A 17,847-nucleotide genomic window follows, 5' to 3' on the forward strand; every position below is an offset into this window, starting at 1 on the left:
TCCAAAGATTTTCTATGGGGTTGAGATCTGGAGACTGGCTAGGCCACTCCAGGACCTTGAAATTATTCTTACGAAACCACTCCTTCTTTGCCCGGGCGGTATGTTTGGGATCACTGCCATACTGAAAGATCCAGCCACGTTTCATCTTCAATGCCCTTGCTGACGAAAGGAGGTTTTGAGTCAAAATCTCACGATACATGGCCCCATTCATTCTTTCCTTAACTCGGATCAGTTGTCCTGGTCCCTTTGCAAAAAAACAGACCCAAAGCATGAGGTTTCCACCCCCATGCTTCACAGTAGGTATGGTGTTCTTTGAATGCAACTCAGCATCTTTCTCCTCCAAACACAAGAAGTTGAGTTTCTACCTAAAAGTTATGTTTTGGTTTCATCTGACCATATGACATTCTCCCACTCTTCTTCTGGATCATCCAAATGCTCTCTAGCAAACTTCAGACGGGTCCGAACATGTACTGGCTTAAGCAGGTGGACACATCTGGCACTGCAGGAATTGAGTCCCTGGCTGCATAGTGTGTTACTGATGGTAGCCTTTGTTACTTTGGTCCCAGCTCTCTGCAGGTCATTCACTAGGTTCCCCCATGTGGTTCTGGGATTTTTGCTCACCATTCTGGTGATAATTTTTACCCTACGGGATGAGATCTTGCGTGGAGCCCCAGATCGAGGGACATTATCAGTGTTCTTGTATGTCTTTCATTTTCTAATAATTGCTCTCACAGTTGATTTCTTCACACCAAGCTGCTTACCTATTGCAGATTCAGTCTTCCCAGCCTGGTGCAGGTCTACAATTTTGTTTCTGGTGTCCTTTGACAGCTCTTTGGTCTTGGCCATAGTTGAGTTTGCATTCTGACTGTTTTAGGTTGTGGACAGGTGTCTTTTATACTGCTAACAAGTTCAAACAGGTGCCATTAATACAGGTAACAAGTGGAGGACAGAGGATCCTCTTAAAGAAAAAGTTACAGGTCTGTGAGAGAAAGAAATCTTGCTTTTTTGTTATTGACCAAATACTTATTTTCCACCATAAATTGCAAATAAATTCTTAAAAAATCAGACAATGTGATTTTCTGGATTTTTTTCCTCATTTTGTCTCTCATAGTTGAAGTGTACCTATGATGAAAATTACAGGCCTCTCTCATCTTTTTAAGTGGGAGAACTTGCACAATTGGTGGTTGACTAAATACTTTTTTGCCCCACTGTATAAATAGATAATAAATGTTTCTGCACTTCAAAGCATCAGTAATACTGGTGATGATAAACTATTCTGATGTGTTCAATTCACTGACAACTAAAGTTATGTTAAAAAGTGTGTTAAACATAAGTCTTTGCAGTTGTGTGTTTTGTTTGATCTGCTTCAACACACCCAACCTGTTAGAAAAAGAAAACAAATAAAAATACCGTCACTGGCCAAACATTATAGAACTATATGAAACAGCTGAGAAAACCAATAAAAGACAATAATGCACTTTAGCAAAAATAGTCAGCAACAGGCCAGTCACAAAGTGAGTCACCTTCTTCCTGATGTCACAATAAAGAAATAGTATGAAGGATTTCATTGTGATGTTATATTTCTCTCCATATTATAGTTTCTTTGGGGTCAGTAAAACTTGAACATCATATATTTATGGTAGGTGATTAGAAAAAAGGATGTGGTGTCTTCTTTGTGTATGTAAAAATGTGTTACTTTTTAAAATACAAATAAAAAATTGATACAGGCAGACACACTAATATTACATTAAATATTATGCCTCAATCAGATAACACAGAAAAACAACAGTAAAAATATCATCAATCATCTTACCATGTTATTTCTCCAACCATTATTCGTTTCCTGAGTCTCAGCTGTTTTAATAATAATAACAATATTAATAAAAACAACAACAAATATATCTGCAAGCAACCATTGTGGTGCCAAGCCCAACAACGGCACAGATGGACAAACATCATGTAATTATCATGATTTAATGCCGCCCAAATGTCTCTACAATGTTCTGATGCAGAGATATAGGTCTTGCTAAATGACTGCTGGGGTAGTCTCATAGTCTGATTGCTAGGGATTGGTTTGGCATACACCAAAACCACAAGTGAAACAAACCCATCCAAGTCTCTACGATGTTATGATGAAGAGATATAGGTGTTGCTAAACAGCTGCTAGAGTATTCTGTTCGGCTGCTAGGAAGTGAAAAGGCATCCATCAATTAATATACTCCAAGTCACAAATGAAAGAAGACCACCTCTGTTTCTCTACAATTTTATGACACAGCGAGATAAAGGTTTTGCTATATGGTTGCTAAGGTACTCTGTTTGGTAGAGAGTGAATTGGCATCAGACAATGATAATACTATAAGCCACGAGTAAAACAAGCCCGCCCATGTGTCTTTGTGATATTCTAGTGCAGAGATATAGGAGTTGCTAAATGGTTGCCCAATGATTATACTCCAAGCCACGAATCTATCTCTAGATGGTACATCTGACAAAAGCTCAAAATGGCTTAAAAATTTTCATGACTGAAAGTCATGTCATAGGGAATCGAATTGTCATGGTTCAGAAAAAAATTGTTTCTCATCTTACGGATCAGAATTTATAAGCAAAAATGTAAGTGAAATTTTGGACTGTTGGTGGAGCTACAGAGACTCTAAATTTGCTGTGGTAACTATTTAGAGTGTCCTCTATCTGTGCAAAATGTATAAGTTTCCTGCGTACGCTTCTATGGGCTGCCATAGATGCAATATCTGAAGAAGACAACAACGAAAAAACTAACAATTTCAATAAAGGTTTATGCGCATTCTGGACTTAACCCCTAGTAAAAAAAGATGATACGTAAATCTCAAAAATGTCTGTATCAGTTCAAAACAATATTTTAAACACATCATATTTCTCATATTTAGCATTTAAATACTTGCCTTCTGTTGTTGTTGATCGTATTAACCTTTTGTAGCAAAAGAAACACCCACAAGCTAATATTATGACCACCAGCAACGTCCCAATAAAAAATATCAAAGTTGAACGCTGGCGCTCTGTAAAACACAAAGAAAACAATCATTAATATTGTCTTTATTATGACTTAAATATCAGTATAATTGTATAACTTTTATCACACACTGTCTTACCTGAACACGGCTGACAGACATCATCAGGGTTGACATGTTGTGTTTGGTGATTGATAGGATTGTTCACCACACAGCTGTATGTGTTTGTATCCTGATATTCAACCTCCAGAGGTAAAGAGAGTTTGTTGTTTGGATCAGACTCACTTGTGCTGGACAATAAACTCTTTCCTTTGTACCAGTACAGACTCACATCTCTCATATTCATCACTGAACACAACAACACACAGCTTGATGATGAACATGGTGAAGAGTTTCTGACGATGACAGGAACAGACAGAGGAGCTGAAAATATGTATTTAAAACATTTATTCATCTATTAAAACTGATAAAAAACAAGTACAGAAAAAAGTGTATTGTAATATTTTGAATAATCCCCCCAAAAGCAAAAGGAATATTCACTGAATAAAACTTTTGAGGAAAAACACAAACATTTACTGACCATAGACAGTAACATAAAATCTTTTGTATGAAGTCACTTTGTTGCTGACGATCTGTAGTTTATAAGGGCCAGTGTGTGTGATATTGATGTTTGTGATGGTGAGAGATCCAGTCTGACTGTCCAGTTTCAGTTTGTCTCCAAATATCTCATTACTGTCATACACATCAATGCTTTTCATGTATATTTGAGCTATACGATTCTCCTGAGGGCCAAATATCCAGATTATCAGATCATCTCTCTGTATTTGAGTAATATCAGTGTATAGAGTAACAGAATCTCCTTCCTTCACTGGCACTGACTTCACTTCAACTCCATCAATACCAAACACAACTAAAACACAGAAACACTCATTTAAAAATAGAAACCATTTTACACAATGTAAATAATGTTAGTTTCTGAAGATCCTGTTCTGAAGACCAGATGAACAAGTTACTAAATGAACAAGTTACTAAATTCCAAGATGGTTTTAAACCTCAAGTTGTATTAGTATGTACAGTGAAATTCTTTGCTTTCACCTTATAGACAAATAATAGGACAATAAAAATATATAAAATAGATTTTAAGAACAATTAAAATTATGCAATTAAAACAAACAAACAAAAAAGTAAGGCTAAAGACTCATGGTATATATTCTGTGACTCTAGGAAAAAATTCTAGGTTGTTTTATGATTTAGTACTAGACTAGAGTTCAAATCACCCAATGCTGGTTTGTTTCAGCCACAGCTGGATAACTAAGCATGGGTTAAAAACAACCTAGCATTTTTACAGTGTATACTAAAAATTAGCCTACATATACTACAGTATTTACAACATTTGATCAATTTACTATTCAACACAGTATAGAATATAGTATTAAAATTACTTTAATAAAAGTATACTACAGTATTTGTTCATGTGTGAGTTTTTATTTTAATAGCCTAAAAAATATTAATATCTCATAAAAGAAAATGTATCACCTACCATTCATAAGCAACAAATACAAGCAGACAAAACCCTGTACGATCTTCTGATAATTCCACATAGTGTAAAAATGTATAAAATAAAATACAAATTGTGTTTAAAAGGAAATCCTACTTCGTATTATTTGCTATAAAAATCCATTATATACATCCAATATAAAAAAAATAAATCTTTTTGAAATGCTGAATATACTGCATTGCGAGACTCGCAGAGAACGTCTTATTGAAGGAGGATGTGTTCATTCTATTTGTTTGTTTTAGTTTAACCCTTTCACTCAGTCACGTGTCAAATAAAAATGTCCTTTCAATTTCCTGAAGGTGTTTATTTGCTAAATTTAGCTGTACAGTTTTTTTCTTAATCTACATCTAATAGATTTTTGTAAAATCCAATGCCCCAAAGTCTATAGGGCCGTTCATATTATAACGATAACTATATAAATATAATAAAAAATATTTTATAATAAAAATACAGTTTAAAAATATTTTATATTAAAAATATAGTTTAAAAATATTTTATATTAAAGAGAATAGCGATGTTTACACTACAACTCTAACGATAAAAAGATACAATGAACGATATCGTTGCGATCACTTTTCGAGAGATTTTTTTGGAGGACATCTGCTTGTTAGCCGCTGTGTAAATGCAACAAGAACAGCATATTTACACATTCAGTGACATGTAAGAAATTGCAAAACTTTTTATTACAGGAAATATGTAATATAATGCCGTTGATCTGATGGTTTATCTTCCCGTTCCAGGTCTGCAGCCTTTTACTTTCACTTTAGCCTCCACGTACAGGTTATTGGCATTACACTAGCCACAAGGGGGCAGTAAAACACCATAACACTGCTGAAAATGGTTGCCATTAGCTTTTACAATTAAAACCACTACAAATTTACTTTTTGTAGTGTGTTTTGTGACATATTAAATTAGGATTTAATGGCCTCACCAATAGAACCCAACACATAAGAGACCAACAGAGCCGATAGAGACCATTATAGTTTCAAATACAACCAATAAAATTCCCATTAAATACAATAAATCCAATAGAATTTCTGTGATGTGTCTATTGTTTTTTTAGCAGGGTATTCTTTGTAGTTATTTATAATTAACACAGCTGATCACAAAACATGACGAAATAAACGTAACACAAAGTAATATTTAACATTGTTCCCTATCTAAACCAGGAGCTTATAACACCTTGTTCAATCCTTTAAAGGGGTCATATCACGAAAATGCCAGAATTGCCACTTTGTAGGTTAGAGCAAAAATGTGTAGTTTTGGGTGTGTTTTTTAAAATGCAAATGAGCGGATGAAGTGCAAACACTGATCACAATGATGGTGGTTTGTTGTAATTGAAACTCTATTGTGCTGTCAAGTCCAAAAATGTGTCGTTTTGGGTGTGTTTTTTAAAATGCAAATGAGCGGATAAAGTGCAAACACTGATCACAATGATGGTGGTTTGTTGTAATTCAAACTCAATTGTGCTGTCAAGTCCTTCTTTTCTCTCTCTTTCTCTCTGCACTAAACGGCAGTGCAGTGGTTGGAGAGTTCAGATTAAGGAGGCGGTATTATTCTAATAAGATATCATAATGAAAGCCAAATTTCAATGACCTGTTTTTGCTCACACCTACAAAGTGGCAATGCTAACATTTTCACGATATGACCCCTTTAACCTTGAACAAAACATGGGACGTTTCTCAATCTGAAGGCTGCAGCTTCCGGAGGTCGCATTCAGGCTGCACGTCTTCAAGCCTGGTTTATTTAAGTTAATTGAGCATTAAATTCGCAAGTCAAATAAGCATATTACCATCATTTACTATGAACTAAGAATTACAGTAAACTTTATAATTTTAATATTGTGAAATAACAGCGTATTGATGACGTAAGCAGCACAGAAATGCGACCTCCGGAGGCTGCAGCCTTCGGATTGAGAAACGGCCGCTGTGAGCGTTTAAACTTTACGTCATTTTTTAAATGTTCCTTACATCACTGTAATGTCAAAATAAAAGTCCTACAAAATAATAAAATTTAAAATATTGCAAAGAAAAAAAAATGTAACATTAGTCAATATCTCAGTTAAAATAATTTGTAAAATCCCTTAGGTAATTCATATTACTCATTGTATGGTAAAGAAGTGTAAAAACTAAACCATAAAAATAAAAAAAATCAAAGGAAAACTGGATCTTTATTTCAGCACAACACTTGAGTAAATTGCCTCAACTGGTTCATCATGTTTCTGTAAAAAAAAAGAGAAAAACAATCAAGATAGGGATCAGCGAAGATGCCACAACTACATAATGTTAGAGGTGGATATCAAATTAGAAACAGTGAAATTACCAAAAAGATGGTCCCAGCTAGAAATAAAAAGTTCCAAGAACGTTCCCTGAAAGTTCCCGAATGCCCCCAAAAACACCCTGCCAACGCCAAAAGCGGCTAGTTTTTTTAAGTTCTAGGAACGTTTCTGTTGTCTGAACGTTAGAGGAATGTTACATTTTACCATTTTTAAACGTTATGACAATGTCATGCTTTAATGTTCAAACAATGTTTAAAACAACAACTGTTTATTATGTTGACTTGTTTGGTTGTTGTGTGGATGATGGAGAGGCATTGCATTTTATTGTTTTATAAAACATTGTTTCTGAATGTTCAGTAAATATATTGCTGTAGAAAACTCAATTCACTTACTATGTTTAGATGTTGATGTTTCATTTTAAGTCACCCTTATTGTGATTCGTGTTTGTTTTAGTTGGTCTCTTGACACTTGACTTTTTTCCTGGTTGTGTTAACTTTGTGGTAATGCACCACATTTGTTATGAAAAGTTATTAGTGTATTTCTGTAGTTGTTGGTACATAATGGTAAAGATCATCACCTAGTTCATATACTAATCAAAAGTGTATTTTCTGCCAATATTGTGTGTTAGATCCAGCTCTTTCGCGGCGGTTTGTCATTAAGGAGTTTTAGAAACGTTGGACAAAAAATATCCGCTGTATAGTTGGGATGCCCAAACATCAAGAATTAGACTATGAATCTCAGCCATGGTGACAATTAAAATTGTTAAAAAAATCCTTATTTATCCATGCTGCAGTGCATGCTGGGAGTCCTGAATGAGGTTTGTAATTTGTTGATACCCGGCATGCATTGCAGCATGAAGTTTTTCATTTAATTGTCACCATGATTGAGATTCATAGTCTGATTCTTGATGTTTGTGCATCCCAGTTATACAGCAGATATTTTTGTCCAAAGTTTCTAAAACTCCTTAATGACAAAATGCTGTGAAAGTGCTGGCTCTCATTTACATTTTTGACAGAAAATAAACTTTTGATTAGTAAATGAATTAGGTGATGATCTTTACCATTATGTACCAACAACCGCAGAATAACACTATTAACTTTGCATGTTCATATGTTCAAACACTAATCACAATAAGGGTGACTTAAAATGAAACAAACATCAACATCTAAACCTAGTAAGTGAATTGAGTTTTCTACAGCAATATATTTACTGAACATTCAGAAATAATGTTTTATTAAATAATAAAATGCAATGTTTCTCTATCATTTACATAACAATTGAACAAGTCAATATAATAAACAGCTGTTGTTTTAAACATTGTTTGAACATTAAAACATGACATTGTCATAACGTTTAAAATGGTAAAATGTAACATTACTCTAACGTTCAGACAACAGAAACGTTCCTAGAACTTAAAAAAAACTAGCCGCTTTTAACGTTGGCAGAATGTTTTTGGGAACATTCGGGAACTTTCAGGGAACGTTCTTAGAACTTTTTATTTCTAGCTGGGGTCCTTGATAAATAAAGTCTAAAGAAAGATGATGACCATCTTACAAAAAGTAAGATCTCTATCTAGCCCATTTTGATCCATTTATAACCACTTTAACTAATAATGGAATTTCTTAACCATTCAGAATTCAAATACTAAATCACTGGACAAGATTTACAAATACTGGTCATGGAAAATGAACAATTAAAAAAATCATACATTCATAATATAAGGAGTAAATGCAAAGCTAAGTGAGTAATAGATGTAGGGCTTTACAAATAACAGAAAAGCTACACGCCTTTATTTACAAAAAAGCAGCAAACACTGAACATCATAAATTTAAGAGGCAACATAAAAAATTTGTCAATGATTCTCAACAGCAGTCTGTTTTAGTCATTCATGTGAGGTCCATCTTTAGTGTTATTTATTTTTATGCCTCACCTAGCAGCAATTATATTGCATTAGTTATCGCAAAACTAACAGCATCTACCATATTTATCTACAATCTCTAACAGCAGCCATCATGATCAAATTGAAGTATGTTAATGTTTAAAGGGGTCCTGAGCTGGCTTTTTTATTATTTTGTACTGTTCTGTGAGATCAACTAAAATATTATCAAGATTTTCTTAAAAAAACAACAACAACAACAACAACAACAAAAAAAACATAATATTTAAGCTTTCTTGTTTTGATCCCCTTTCATCAAAACGCTCCTTTGAATATGTGTGGTGGATTCAGAAAATCAAACAGTATATTGACAGTTTTGCAAAAACTATACATGTCTGTTTGACATCCTACATCCTTTATACACTGAAAAAACGAACTTTTTGGTGTAGTAATATTTATTAGATTAACTCTCATAATTTCTACATAATAATATTAACATTTATTGAGAACTAGATTTTCCTAAGTAAAATGATGATAAATACACAATTAATTCATGTAAAAAATGAACTGTGTGGGAATAGTAAGTCTTATTAGATATTTTCTTGTATTATTTAACTGTTTTATAGTCACTGCACATAGTCCTAAAATAATTAAGTAAATTTTAATCAAAAACTTTAGCTTATTTAGTTCATTTTACTTAAAAATATTAAATCCATTACACTTAAAAAATCTAAGTAAAATTTACTTACATTTATTTGCGCATATAATGCCATTTATAACAGTTAAAAGAACTATGTCCATATTAATATGTAAAAGAAAATAACAAACAGAAAATACGATTTATTTAATATTATTAGGACAGCAATGCTTCAATTAAAAAAAAACCTAATAGACTTTCCCTAAACGATTAAAATAAATCTAACTTCTAAATACAATAATTAAGTAACATTTAATTAATTATTTAACATATGTTTTATCATGCAATTTTAAGTAAATTTTATTAGATTTTAGTAGGTAAGTTTTACTTATAAAAAAGCAGTAAATTTTACTTAAAAAAAGTTCGTGCAAATTGTTACGAGGATTTTTTTAAGTAAATTTTACTAGTTGTTTTTTTCAGTGTGTGATTTAGGTTACAAATGAATAAATACTCATTTGTACACGTCAAGGGATCTGTAATAACAGACACAGCTATCACTCTAAAAACAAACGGTGCTATATAGCACCAAAAGTGGTTCTTTGCTCGTAATCATAGAAGAACCGTTTTTAGTGCCATATAGCACCGGTGAAGCACCAGTGAAGCACCTGTGTAGAACCATATAGTGCTTTGTAGAACCATATGTGGTGCTATAGTAGTGCTATATGGCCCCTATATGGTTCTACACAGGTGCTTCACTGGTGCTTCACCGGTGCTATATGGCACTAAAAACGGTTCTTCTATGGTTACGATCCAACGCAAAAGATTTGGTACTATATAGCACCGTTTGTTTTTTTAGAGTGTAAAGCTAACTCTTAGCAAAGCTAAGCTAACTTTTAACAAAGCCTCTTACGCTTGTTAAGACATTACTGTCGGACAAAGCGTAAGTCTTTTTTTGAAAATCCTGTGTCGAATTCTGCCTTGTATGAAAACGAATTGTCTGTAAAATACCATGAACAAATAAATTGTTTACTGATGCCAATTGTCTACTGATATAGCTGTTTGATGAGTAAATTATGAATTTACAGTTTATGATTCAGATCGATCGATCATTTGAATCAATCCCTTTAGGTTTACTCATCATATACTCAGCTGAAGTTTGAGACAGAAGCGACTGAATGACACACCAGATAAACAAATATAAGCAGACACACAAACGTTGTTTATCCACTGAAGCTGCCAATGGGCGGTGTACAATATCTTACCGTATTGTGTACACGATATGCACGAAATGTTGGTGTAGTATAGACTATCTCTTCTTCAATAGTTTCATCTGTTTTGACAATAACCACAGTTTCTTTAACTATAAAATATTATTCATGATTTAGAAATAATGCTAGATATGGTAAAGCATAATAGCACACAATAAAAGACTAAGAACATCTGCAGTCCCAGCTAGAAATCAAAAGTTCTAAGAACGTTCCCTGAAAGTTCTCGAATGTTCCCAAAAACATTCTGCCAACGTTAAAAGCGGCTAGTTTTTTTTAAGTTCTAGGAACGTTTCTGTTGTCTGAACGTTAGAGTAATGTTACATTTTACCATTTTAAACGTTATGACAATGTCATGTTTTAATGTTCAAACAATGTTTAAAACAACAGCTGTTTATTATATTGACTTGTTTAATTGTTATATAAATGATAGAGAAACATTGCATTTTATTATTTTATAAAACATTATTTCTGTATGCAGTAAATATATTGCTGTAGAAAACTCAATTCACTTACTAGGTTTAGATCAGGGGTGGGCAATTCCTGGTCCTGAGGGCCAGTGTCCCTGCAGAGTTCAGCTCCAACCCCAATCAAACACAGCTGAAAAATCTAATTGAAGTCTTCAGGACGCGTGACTTTTTTCCCCAAACCAGTTCAGATAGGAGTTCCACTCAAACATGAGCTCAGGGGCAGAAAGAAATTTGATTGGTTCACAAAAATGACCAATGAAAGTCCTCAACCGGAGCCTTCAAGGCAGCTTCTGCAGTGAAGCAGTTTGAGCTCACCGTTGGTCAGGTGAGTAGCGCAGATGGTTAGATAGGAATGTGAATGTTTTGAATTCAGCTCGAAATGTCTCGAGCGTTGAAGTTACGTGTTACCGCGTTTTCGCGTGTCCGTGGCGCGACTTTCTTTTTCGTGCCGGTTTCGCGTGGTGTTTGCTCAATTGTTTTTCCTATTTTCTTACCATTGTCGTTTGGGATTGGGGTTAGAACAACTTTCTGTTAAGTAAAATGACATCCAAACCCAACTCTAACCCCAACATCAAGTGAAAGCAGTTTAAATTTCTGACAAATAAATGTATATACCACTGCCATTCTAACCCAAACCCACCTTCATCATCACGCGAAAACAGTTTAAAAAAAAAACCCACAAATCTAACCCCAATCCCAAACGACAACGGTTTGAAAAAAGGGAAAAAATTGAGTAACCATTACGTGAAACTGGCACGAAAAAGAAAGTCGTGCCACGGACACGTGAAAACGTGGTAACACGTAACTTAAACGCTCGAAACATTTCGAGCTGGGCTCAGGACTAGTCGCATTCCTATCTGGCCATCTGCGCTGCTCACCTGGCCGGCGGTGGGCTCGAGCTGCTTCACTGCGGGGGCTGCCTTGGGGGCTCCGGTTGAGGACTTTCATTGGTCATTTTTGTGAGCCAGTCGGGTTTCTTTCTGCCCCTGGGCTCATGTTTGGGTGGAGCTCCTGTCTGAGCTGGTTTGGGGGAAAAAATCAAGTCTTCAGGACTGTTTGCAAATGACATTCAGGTGTGTTTGATTAGGGTTGGGGCTGGGCTCTGCAGGACTGTGGCCCTCGATGCCCACCCCTGGTTTAGATGTTGATGTTGGTTTCATTTTAAGTCACCCTTATTGTGATTAGTGTTTGTTTTAGTTGGTCTCTTGACACTTGACTTTTTGCTTGCTAGTTTTTTCCTGGTTGTGTTAACTTTATGTTAATGCACCACATTTGTTATGAACATGCCAAGTTGATGGTGTTATTCTGTGGTGGTTGGTGCATAGTGGTGAAGATCATCACCTAGTTCATTTACTAATCAAAAGTTTATTTTCTGTAAAAAATGTAGATGAGATCCAGCACTTTCACAGCATTTTGTCATTGGGAGTTTTGGAAACTTTGGACAAAAAATATCTGCTGTATAACTGGGATGCACAAACATCAAGAACCAGACCACGAATCCCAACCATGGCGACAATCAAATGAAAAACTTCATGCTGCAATGCATGCTGGGTATTAACAAATTACAAACCTCATTCAGGACTCCCAGCATGCACTGCAGCATGGATAAATAAGGATTTTTTTTAACAATTTTGATTGTCACCATGGTTGAGATTCGTGGTCTGGTTCTTGGTGTCTGGGCATCCCAGCTATACAGCGGATGTTTTTTGTCCGGGGTTTCTGGAGCTCCTTGGTGACGGGCTGCTGTGAAAGGGTTGGATCTAGTATACGATGTTGGCAGAAAATAAACTTTTGATTAGTAAATGAACTAGGAGATGATTTTTACCATTATGTCCCAACAACCACAGAAATACACTAATAACTTTTCATAACAAATGTGGTGCATTACCACAAAGTTAACACAACCAGGAAAAAACTAGTAGGCAAAAAGTCAAGTGTCAAGAGACCAACTAAAACAAACACGAATCACAATAAGGGTGACTTAAAATGAAACATCAACATCTAAACCTAGTAAGTGAATTGAGTTTTCTACAGCAATGTATTTACTGAACATTCAGAAATAATGTTTTTTAAAATGGTGGGATGCAATGTTTCTCTATCGTTTACATAACAATCAAACAAGTCAATATAATAAACAGTTGTTGTTTTAAACTGGTAAAATGTAACATTACTCTAACGTTCAGACAACAGAAACGTTCCTAGAACTTAAAAAAAACTAGCCGCTTTTAACGTTGGCAGAATGTTTTTGGGAACATTCGGGAACTTTCAGGGAACGTTCTTAGAACTTTTTATTTCTAGCTGGGGTAATACTTGCCTTGTTTTCCTGCTTGTTTACACTTCTTCCACTTCCAGATCATCAGACAAAAAGCTCCAGTTATGACCAGCAGCACCAGTGATATAGCTATTAGTCGTAATAGATTGTGTTGCCTCTGTTCTGGTAATGATCCAGGACAATGAAAAAAAAGAAAACACAATGAGATAACAATACATGAAATGACACTACATGAAAGAAAGTTGTGCAATGGAGACAAAAAACTATTTATAGAAATTTGTGTGAGTAACATGAAAAGACATTCGTGGTCAAGGCATGAAATAAAGCTGGACACAAATGGACACAAATAAATTTGTGATTATAATGTGACTTTCCGTGAGATCAGTCTCATCCTTGTGGTAGATAGAGACAATACAGAGTAACGGGGCGTACACACCAAACGCGAGTTCACCTATATGTGCAAGTAGATTACACAAAGTCAATGCAGGACGTGAACTCACCCTTAAAAATATTAAACACAAAGAAAAATTTGCATGACACAAAGTTAAATCCCATGAGTAATCTAGAGCAAGCAACGCAATGCTTCGCGTTTGGTGTGTATTCGCATAAGAGACAATATTTTATTATTATTACCAGAACATTGCTGACAGACATCATTGATGTTAAGATGTTGAGTTTGGTTTGTGATGGGATTATTCACCACACATCTGTATGTGTTTGTCTCCTGGTATTCAACCTCCAGAGATAGAGAGAGTCTGATGTTGAGATCAGACACACTGATGCTGGACAATAAACTGTTTCCTTTATACCAGGACAGACTCACATCTCTCACATTCAACACTGAACACTGAACATAACAACAACATTTTGAACTTGGTGATTGTTCTGATGATAATAAACAGTTTGAAGAGTTACTGATGATGACAGGAACAGACAGAGGAGCTGGAAAACATGAATGAAAAGTGAAGTATCATCTCATTTTGTGTTACACATATAAAAGGCATTCGGTGCACATAATGACATTGAGCTCTACAGTACAGAGATGTCTGAATTGTACAGGACTGACAAGCATGTTTGTTCTATTTGTCTTTTCTGAACAATTAAAATCATTGAACATTAAGAGATGACAAGACTTTACTCACCATAGACAGTAACATTAAATCTCTTGTGTAAAGTTCTGGTGTTGATGATCATTACTTTATAAAGTCCACTGTGTGTCAAGCTGATGTTTGTAATGGTGATAGATCCAGTCTGACTGTTAAGTTGTAGTTTGGCTTCAAATCTCTCATCATTAACATTATCAGGTGTCACATTCAAATTGGCCAGTTTAATTATTTCAGCTATACGAGTCTCTTGAGGTCCAAACATCCACACTATCACATCACCTATCTGTATTTGAGTAATATCAGTGTGTAGTGTAACAGAATCTCCCTCCATCACTGACACTGACTTCACTTCATCTCCATCAACACCAAACACACCTGCGGACACTAAGAGATTTCATTCAAATAAATACATTTTCAGTACACAACATGAGAAACAAATAAATAAGCTATTATTATTTAGATTGAGTTCTGTCCCATTATAGATGGGTGCAAAAAGAAAAGTTCCTCTCAGATTCCTTTCTAGGTTGATTGTTGTCGACGACAAGACTGCTGGAACAACACTGTAAAATGTAATAGCTAACTTTACTTAAAAATAAATAGTGAGCATAACTAGTTGCTCCATAATTTGTTGACTCTACTAGCTTACAATAAGTTGACACAGAATTTTGGTGAGGAGAGTAATTAAACTTATCATACTTAAGTAACCTTTACTTGAGAAGTGTGAGTGTCTCCACACCCTCCCAACAGTTGGTGGCGGTAATGCACCATGCTGGATGCCAACCGCCAATAAAAATCAACGAAGAAGAGATTGCACATGCGCAGTTCCTCCTGAGACGTTGGATTTGAACCATCACGCGGCAAAATAACGTTTGTCTGGATTTGGTTTGAAGGTAAGAGCTTGCAAAATGTTAAAGGGGCCATTCCGTAAAAATGTTAGCATTGCCACTTTGTAGGTGTGAGCAAAAATAAGTCATTTGAAATTTGGCTTTCCTTATGATGTCATAAGCAGGGCTGGACTGGGACATAAAATTGGCCCTGGCATTTTGGCCCAGACCAGCCTACTACATAGGATCACAAATGTTTGTGCAAACTTGACTACCAACTCCATATAATGATTAAGTAGAAAAGTATAAGAGCTGACACGTGACATTACAAAAATGTAAGCGCTGTAAAAGGCTTTGCAGGTTTTAAAAATAATAGTATTAGCCAGTGAGTGCACAATGTTTAAACTTACCATTCTGAACACCTTATGATAACACCAAGACCTGATAAATGTTACAATGATGTTGCACTTTTGTGGCTGAGTCCCATTACAGTGTGTGCAGAATATTTTGATCACTTTTTTCTGAACCCCTTTTACCAATTCCAAAACACAGTAATCTCAATAACCAACATTCATTTTGTGTGTGTCTTTTCCTTTCATCCTGTTTGGTGCCCTTGCTGCCCGAATCAGGATTTCTTGTGTGGTGGTCGGGCCTCGGTTTTGCGGTTTCCATGCATGGCATCTTTCTTGTGGACGTCGGGTGATGAATTTCCAGTGTGTGTGTTAAAAGTTTTTTTTTGGCCCATTTTTAATGTAAAAGAAAATGTGCCTAATAATTCTGCACACTTGAATATAAGGTGTTTTTCTCTCCAGCCAGACATCACCAACAACAATGCACTACTTACAAATGCTCCATTTACAAAACGAATGGTAGCCACCAAGATCAACTTGGCTCGGAATTAGTAAAACATGTTTGATAAAACTGTGATCAAAAGTTTTATGTAGCTACCTAATAATTCTGACCACACTGTATTTTATTGCAGTGTAATCACTGTCATTTTGCAATCAGTAATTGGTCTATCACTTGTGTTTTTGACTGTGTTTTATCAAGAGGATATCTAACAACAGTGTTTTAGATGCAGTTCTGCTTACCACACGTCCACGCGGTCCTCAGTAGTCTCTTATTTTGACAGAGGCACACTGACGCTGCATGCTTCATAAAATGCCCTAAAAGTTGTTATTAGGCTAGCCAAATGTCAAATAAAAAAAAAACAATGGGCTGCTGATTAGGTGTCTCTTTGGCCGGTCTGTTCGGAAAAAAAACATCTAACTTTTTTGGAAAATGCGATACATTGCCACCGCACCTTTTAGCGCCATTAATGAATTACATTAAAACAAAGAAAGAAAGCAACGTGCTGCGTTGCGCGATGTACGAGTGTTATGGGGCTGGTCAGACAAAAATAGTGTGAGATGTATGATACGTCTGTATGATACTCGCCCTTTGTTTCTTGTGTCAGATCATTGCTGTGTCCATCTGACACAAGAAACAGAGGGGTGGAGCTTGTTAAGAGATGATTCGGCCAGCCCAGTGTCAGTATGGAAAATGAACCAATGGGCCGCTGTGCCTGCTTTATGGGCCGGTCGTTGGCCAATAAAAAAAATCATATTATATTCACCGGCCCCCAAGGACGTCGGCCCACCGGGCATTTGCCCGGTATGCCAGATTACCAGTCCAGCACTGGTCATAAGGATATCTAATTAGAATAATACAGCCCCCTTAAAGGGGACATATTATGAAAATCTGACTTTTTCCATGTTTAACTGCTATAATTGTGTCCCCAGTGCTTCTACCAACCTAGAAAATGTGAAAAAGATCAACCCAGTAACTTAGTTTTGGTAAACTATTCTCTGCAACTATGTGAAAAAATAGGTAATTGTAATTTGGCCCTTATTGTGATGTCAGAATAAGGTAATACCGCCCCCTTTATCTGCACTATCCAACCACAGCACAACCATTTAGTACAGAGAGAAAGAGAGAGAGAGAATAATTCATAGCACAATAGAGTTTCAATTGCAACAAACCACCATCATTGTGATCAGTGGTTGCACTTCATCCGCTCATTTGCATTTTATATGACACACCCAAAACGGCACACTTTTGCTCAGACCCTAGATTTAGATTAAGTTTACATCTTAAAATCTCAAAGTATGTCCCCTTTAATGTACACTATCCAACCACAGCACTGCCATTTAGTGCAGAGAGAAAGAAAAAGAAAATAATTCACAGCACAATTGAGTTTGAATTGAATCAAACCACCATCATTGTGATCAGTGTTTGCACTCCATCGGCTCATTTGCATTTTGAGAGACACACCCAAAACGACACATTTTTGCTCAAACCTACAAAGTGGCAATGCTAACATTTTCACGGAATGGCCCCTTTAATTTGGAGAGGCCATGTATGTAATACTTCAGTCTGTTTGTAGGTTAAATGCATTTCTACAATTTAGTAAAGTCAGGACTATGTTCTGTTAATGTTCTGAGCTGAGTTTTGTTTGTGATGTAAAGCTAGCTAACCACCTTGTCATAGTCCCACCTTGTAAATCTCAAATTTCTTAAACTGTAAATATGAATTTATATC

The 17,847-nt window shown here is 35.6% G+C and overlaps 1 protein-coding gene and 1 long non-coding RNA gene across 2 annotated transcripts; both read right to left on the minus strand.

The window, feature by feature from the left end:
* Positions 1-1,217: 1,217 nt before the first annotated feature.
* LOC129453812 (hepatic and glial cell adhesion molecule-like) lies at positions 1,218-4,928 on the minus strand. Its single transcript, XM_073861429.1, has 6 exons — positions 4,522-4,928; positions 3,562-3,891; positions 3,123-3,404; positions 2,916-3,029; positions 1,814-1,854; positions 1,218-1,380 (listed from the first exon to the last, which is right to left on the minus strand). The coding sequence occupies exons 1-6, from the start codon at positions 4,580-4,582 to the stop codon at positions 1,324-1,326; spliced, it is 885 nt and encodes a 294-aa protein (XP_073717530.1). The 5' UTR covers positions 4,583-4,928; the 3' UTR covers positions 1,218-1,323.
* Positions 4,929-6,263: 1,335 nt separating this feature from the next.
* Positions 6,264-14,481, minus strand: LOC129453825 (uncharacterized). The gene is made up of 4 exons (XR_008647585.2): positions 13,971-14,481; positions 13,380-13,499; positions 10,593-10,660; positions 6,264-6,760 (listed from the first exon to the last, which is right to left on the minus strand). It is a non-coding gene; the product is annotated as an uncharacterized lncRNA (long non-coding RNA).
* Positions 14,482-17,847: the final 3,366 nt, after the last annotated feature.

This window comes from Misgurnus anguillicaudatus, chromosome 23, assembly GCF_027580225.2.
Source record: "Misgurnus anguillicaudatus chromosome 23, ASM2758022v2, whole genome shotgun sequence".
In the NCBI taxonomy this organism is placed as follows: domain Eukaryota; kingdom Metazoa; phylum Chordata; class Actinopteri; order Cypriniformes; family Cobitidae; genus Misgurnus; species Misgurnus anguillicaudatus.

Coding starts and splice junctions, on each gene's coding strand:
- LOC129453812 (XM_073861429.1), bottom strand. CDS start 4,582: ATGTGGAATTATCAGAAGATCGTACAGGGTTTTGTCTGCTTGTATTTG. Junction 3,405..3,561: donor ATTTTATGTTACTGTCTATG/GTCAGTAAATGT, acceptor ACATATTTTCAG/CTCCTCTGTCTGTTCCTGTC. Junction 3,030..3,122: donor TGTCTGTCAGCCGTGTTCAG/GTAAGACAGTGT, acceptor TGTGTTTTACAG/AGCGCCAGCGTTCAACTTTG.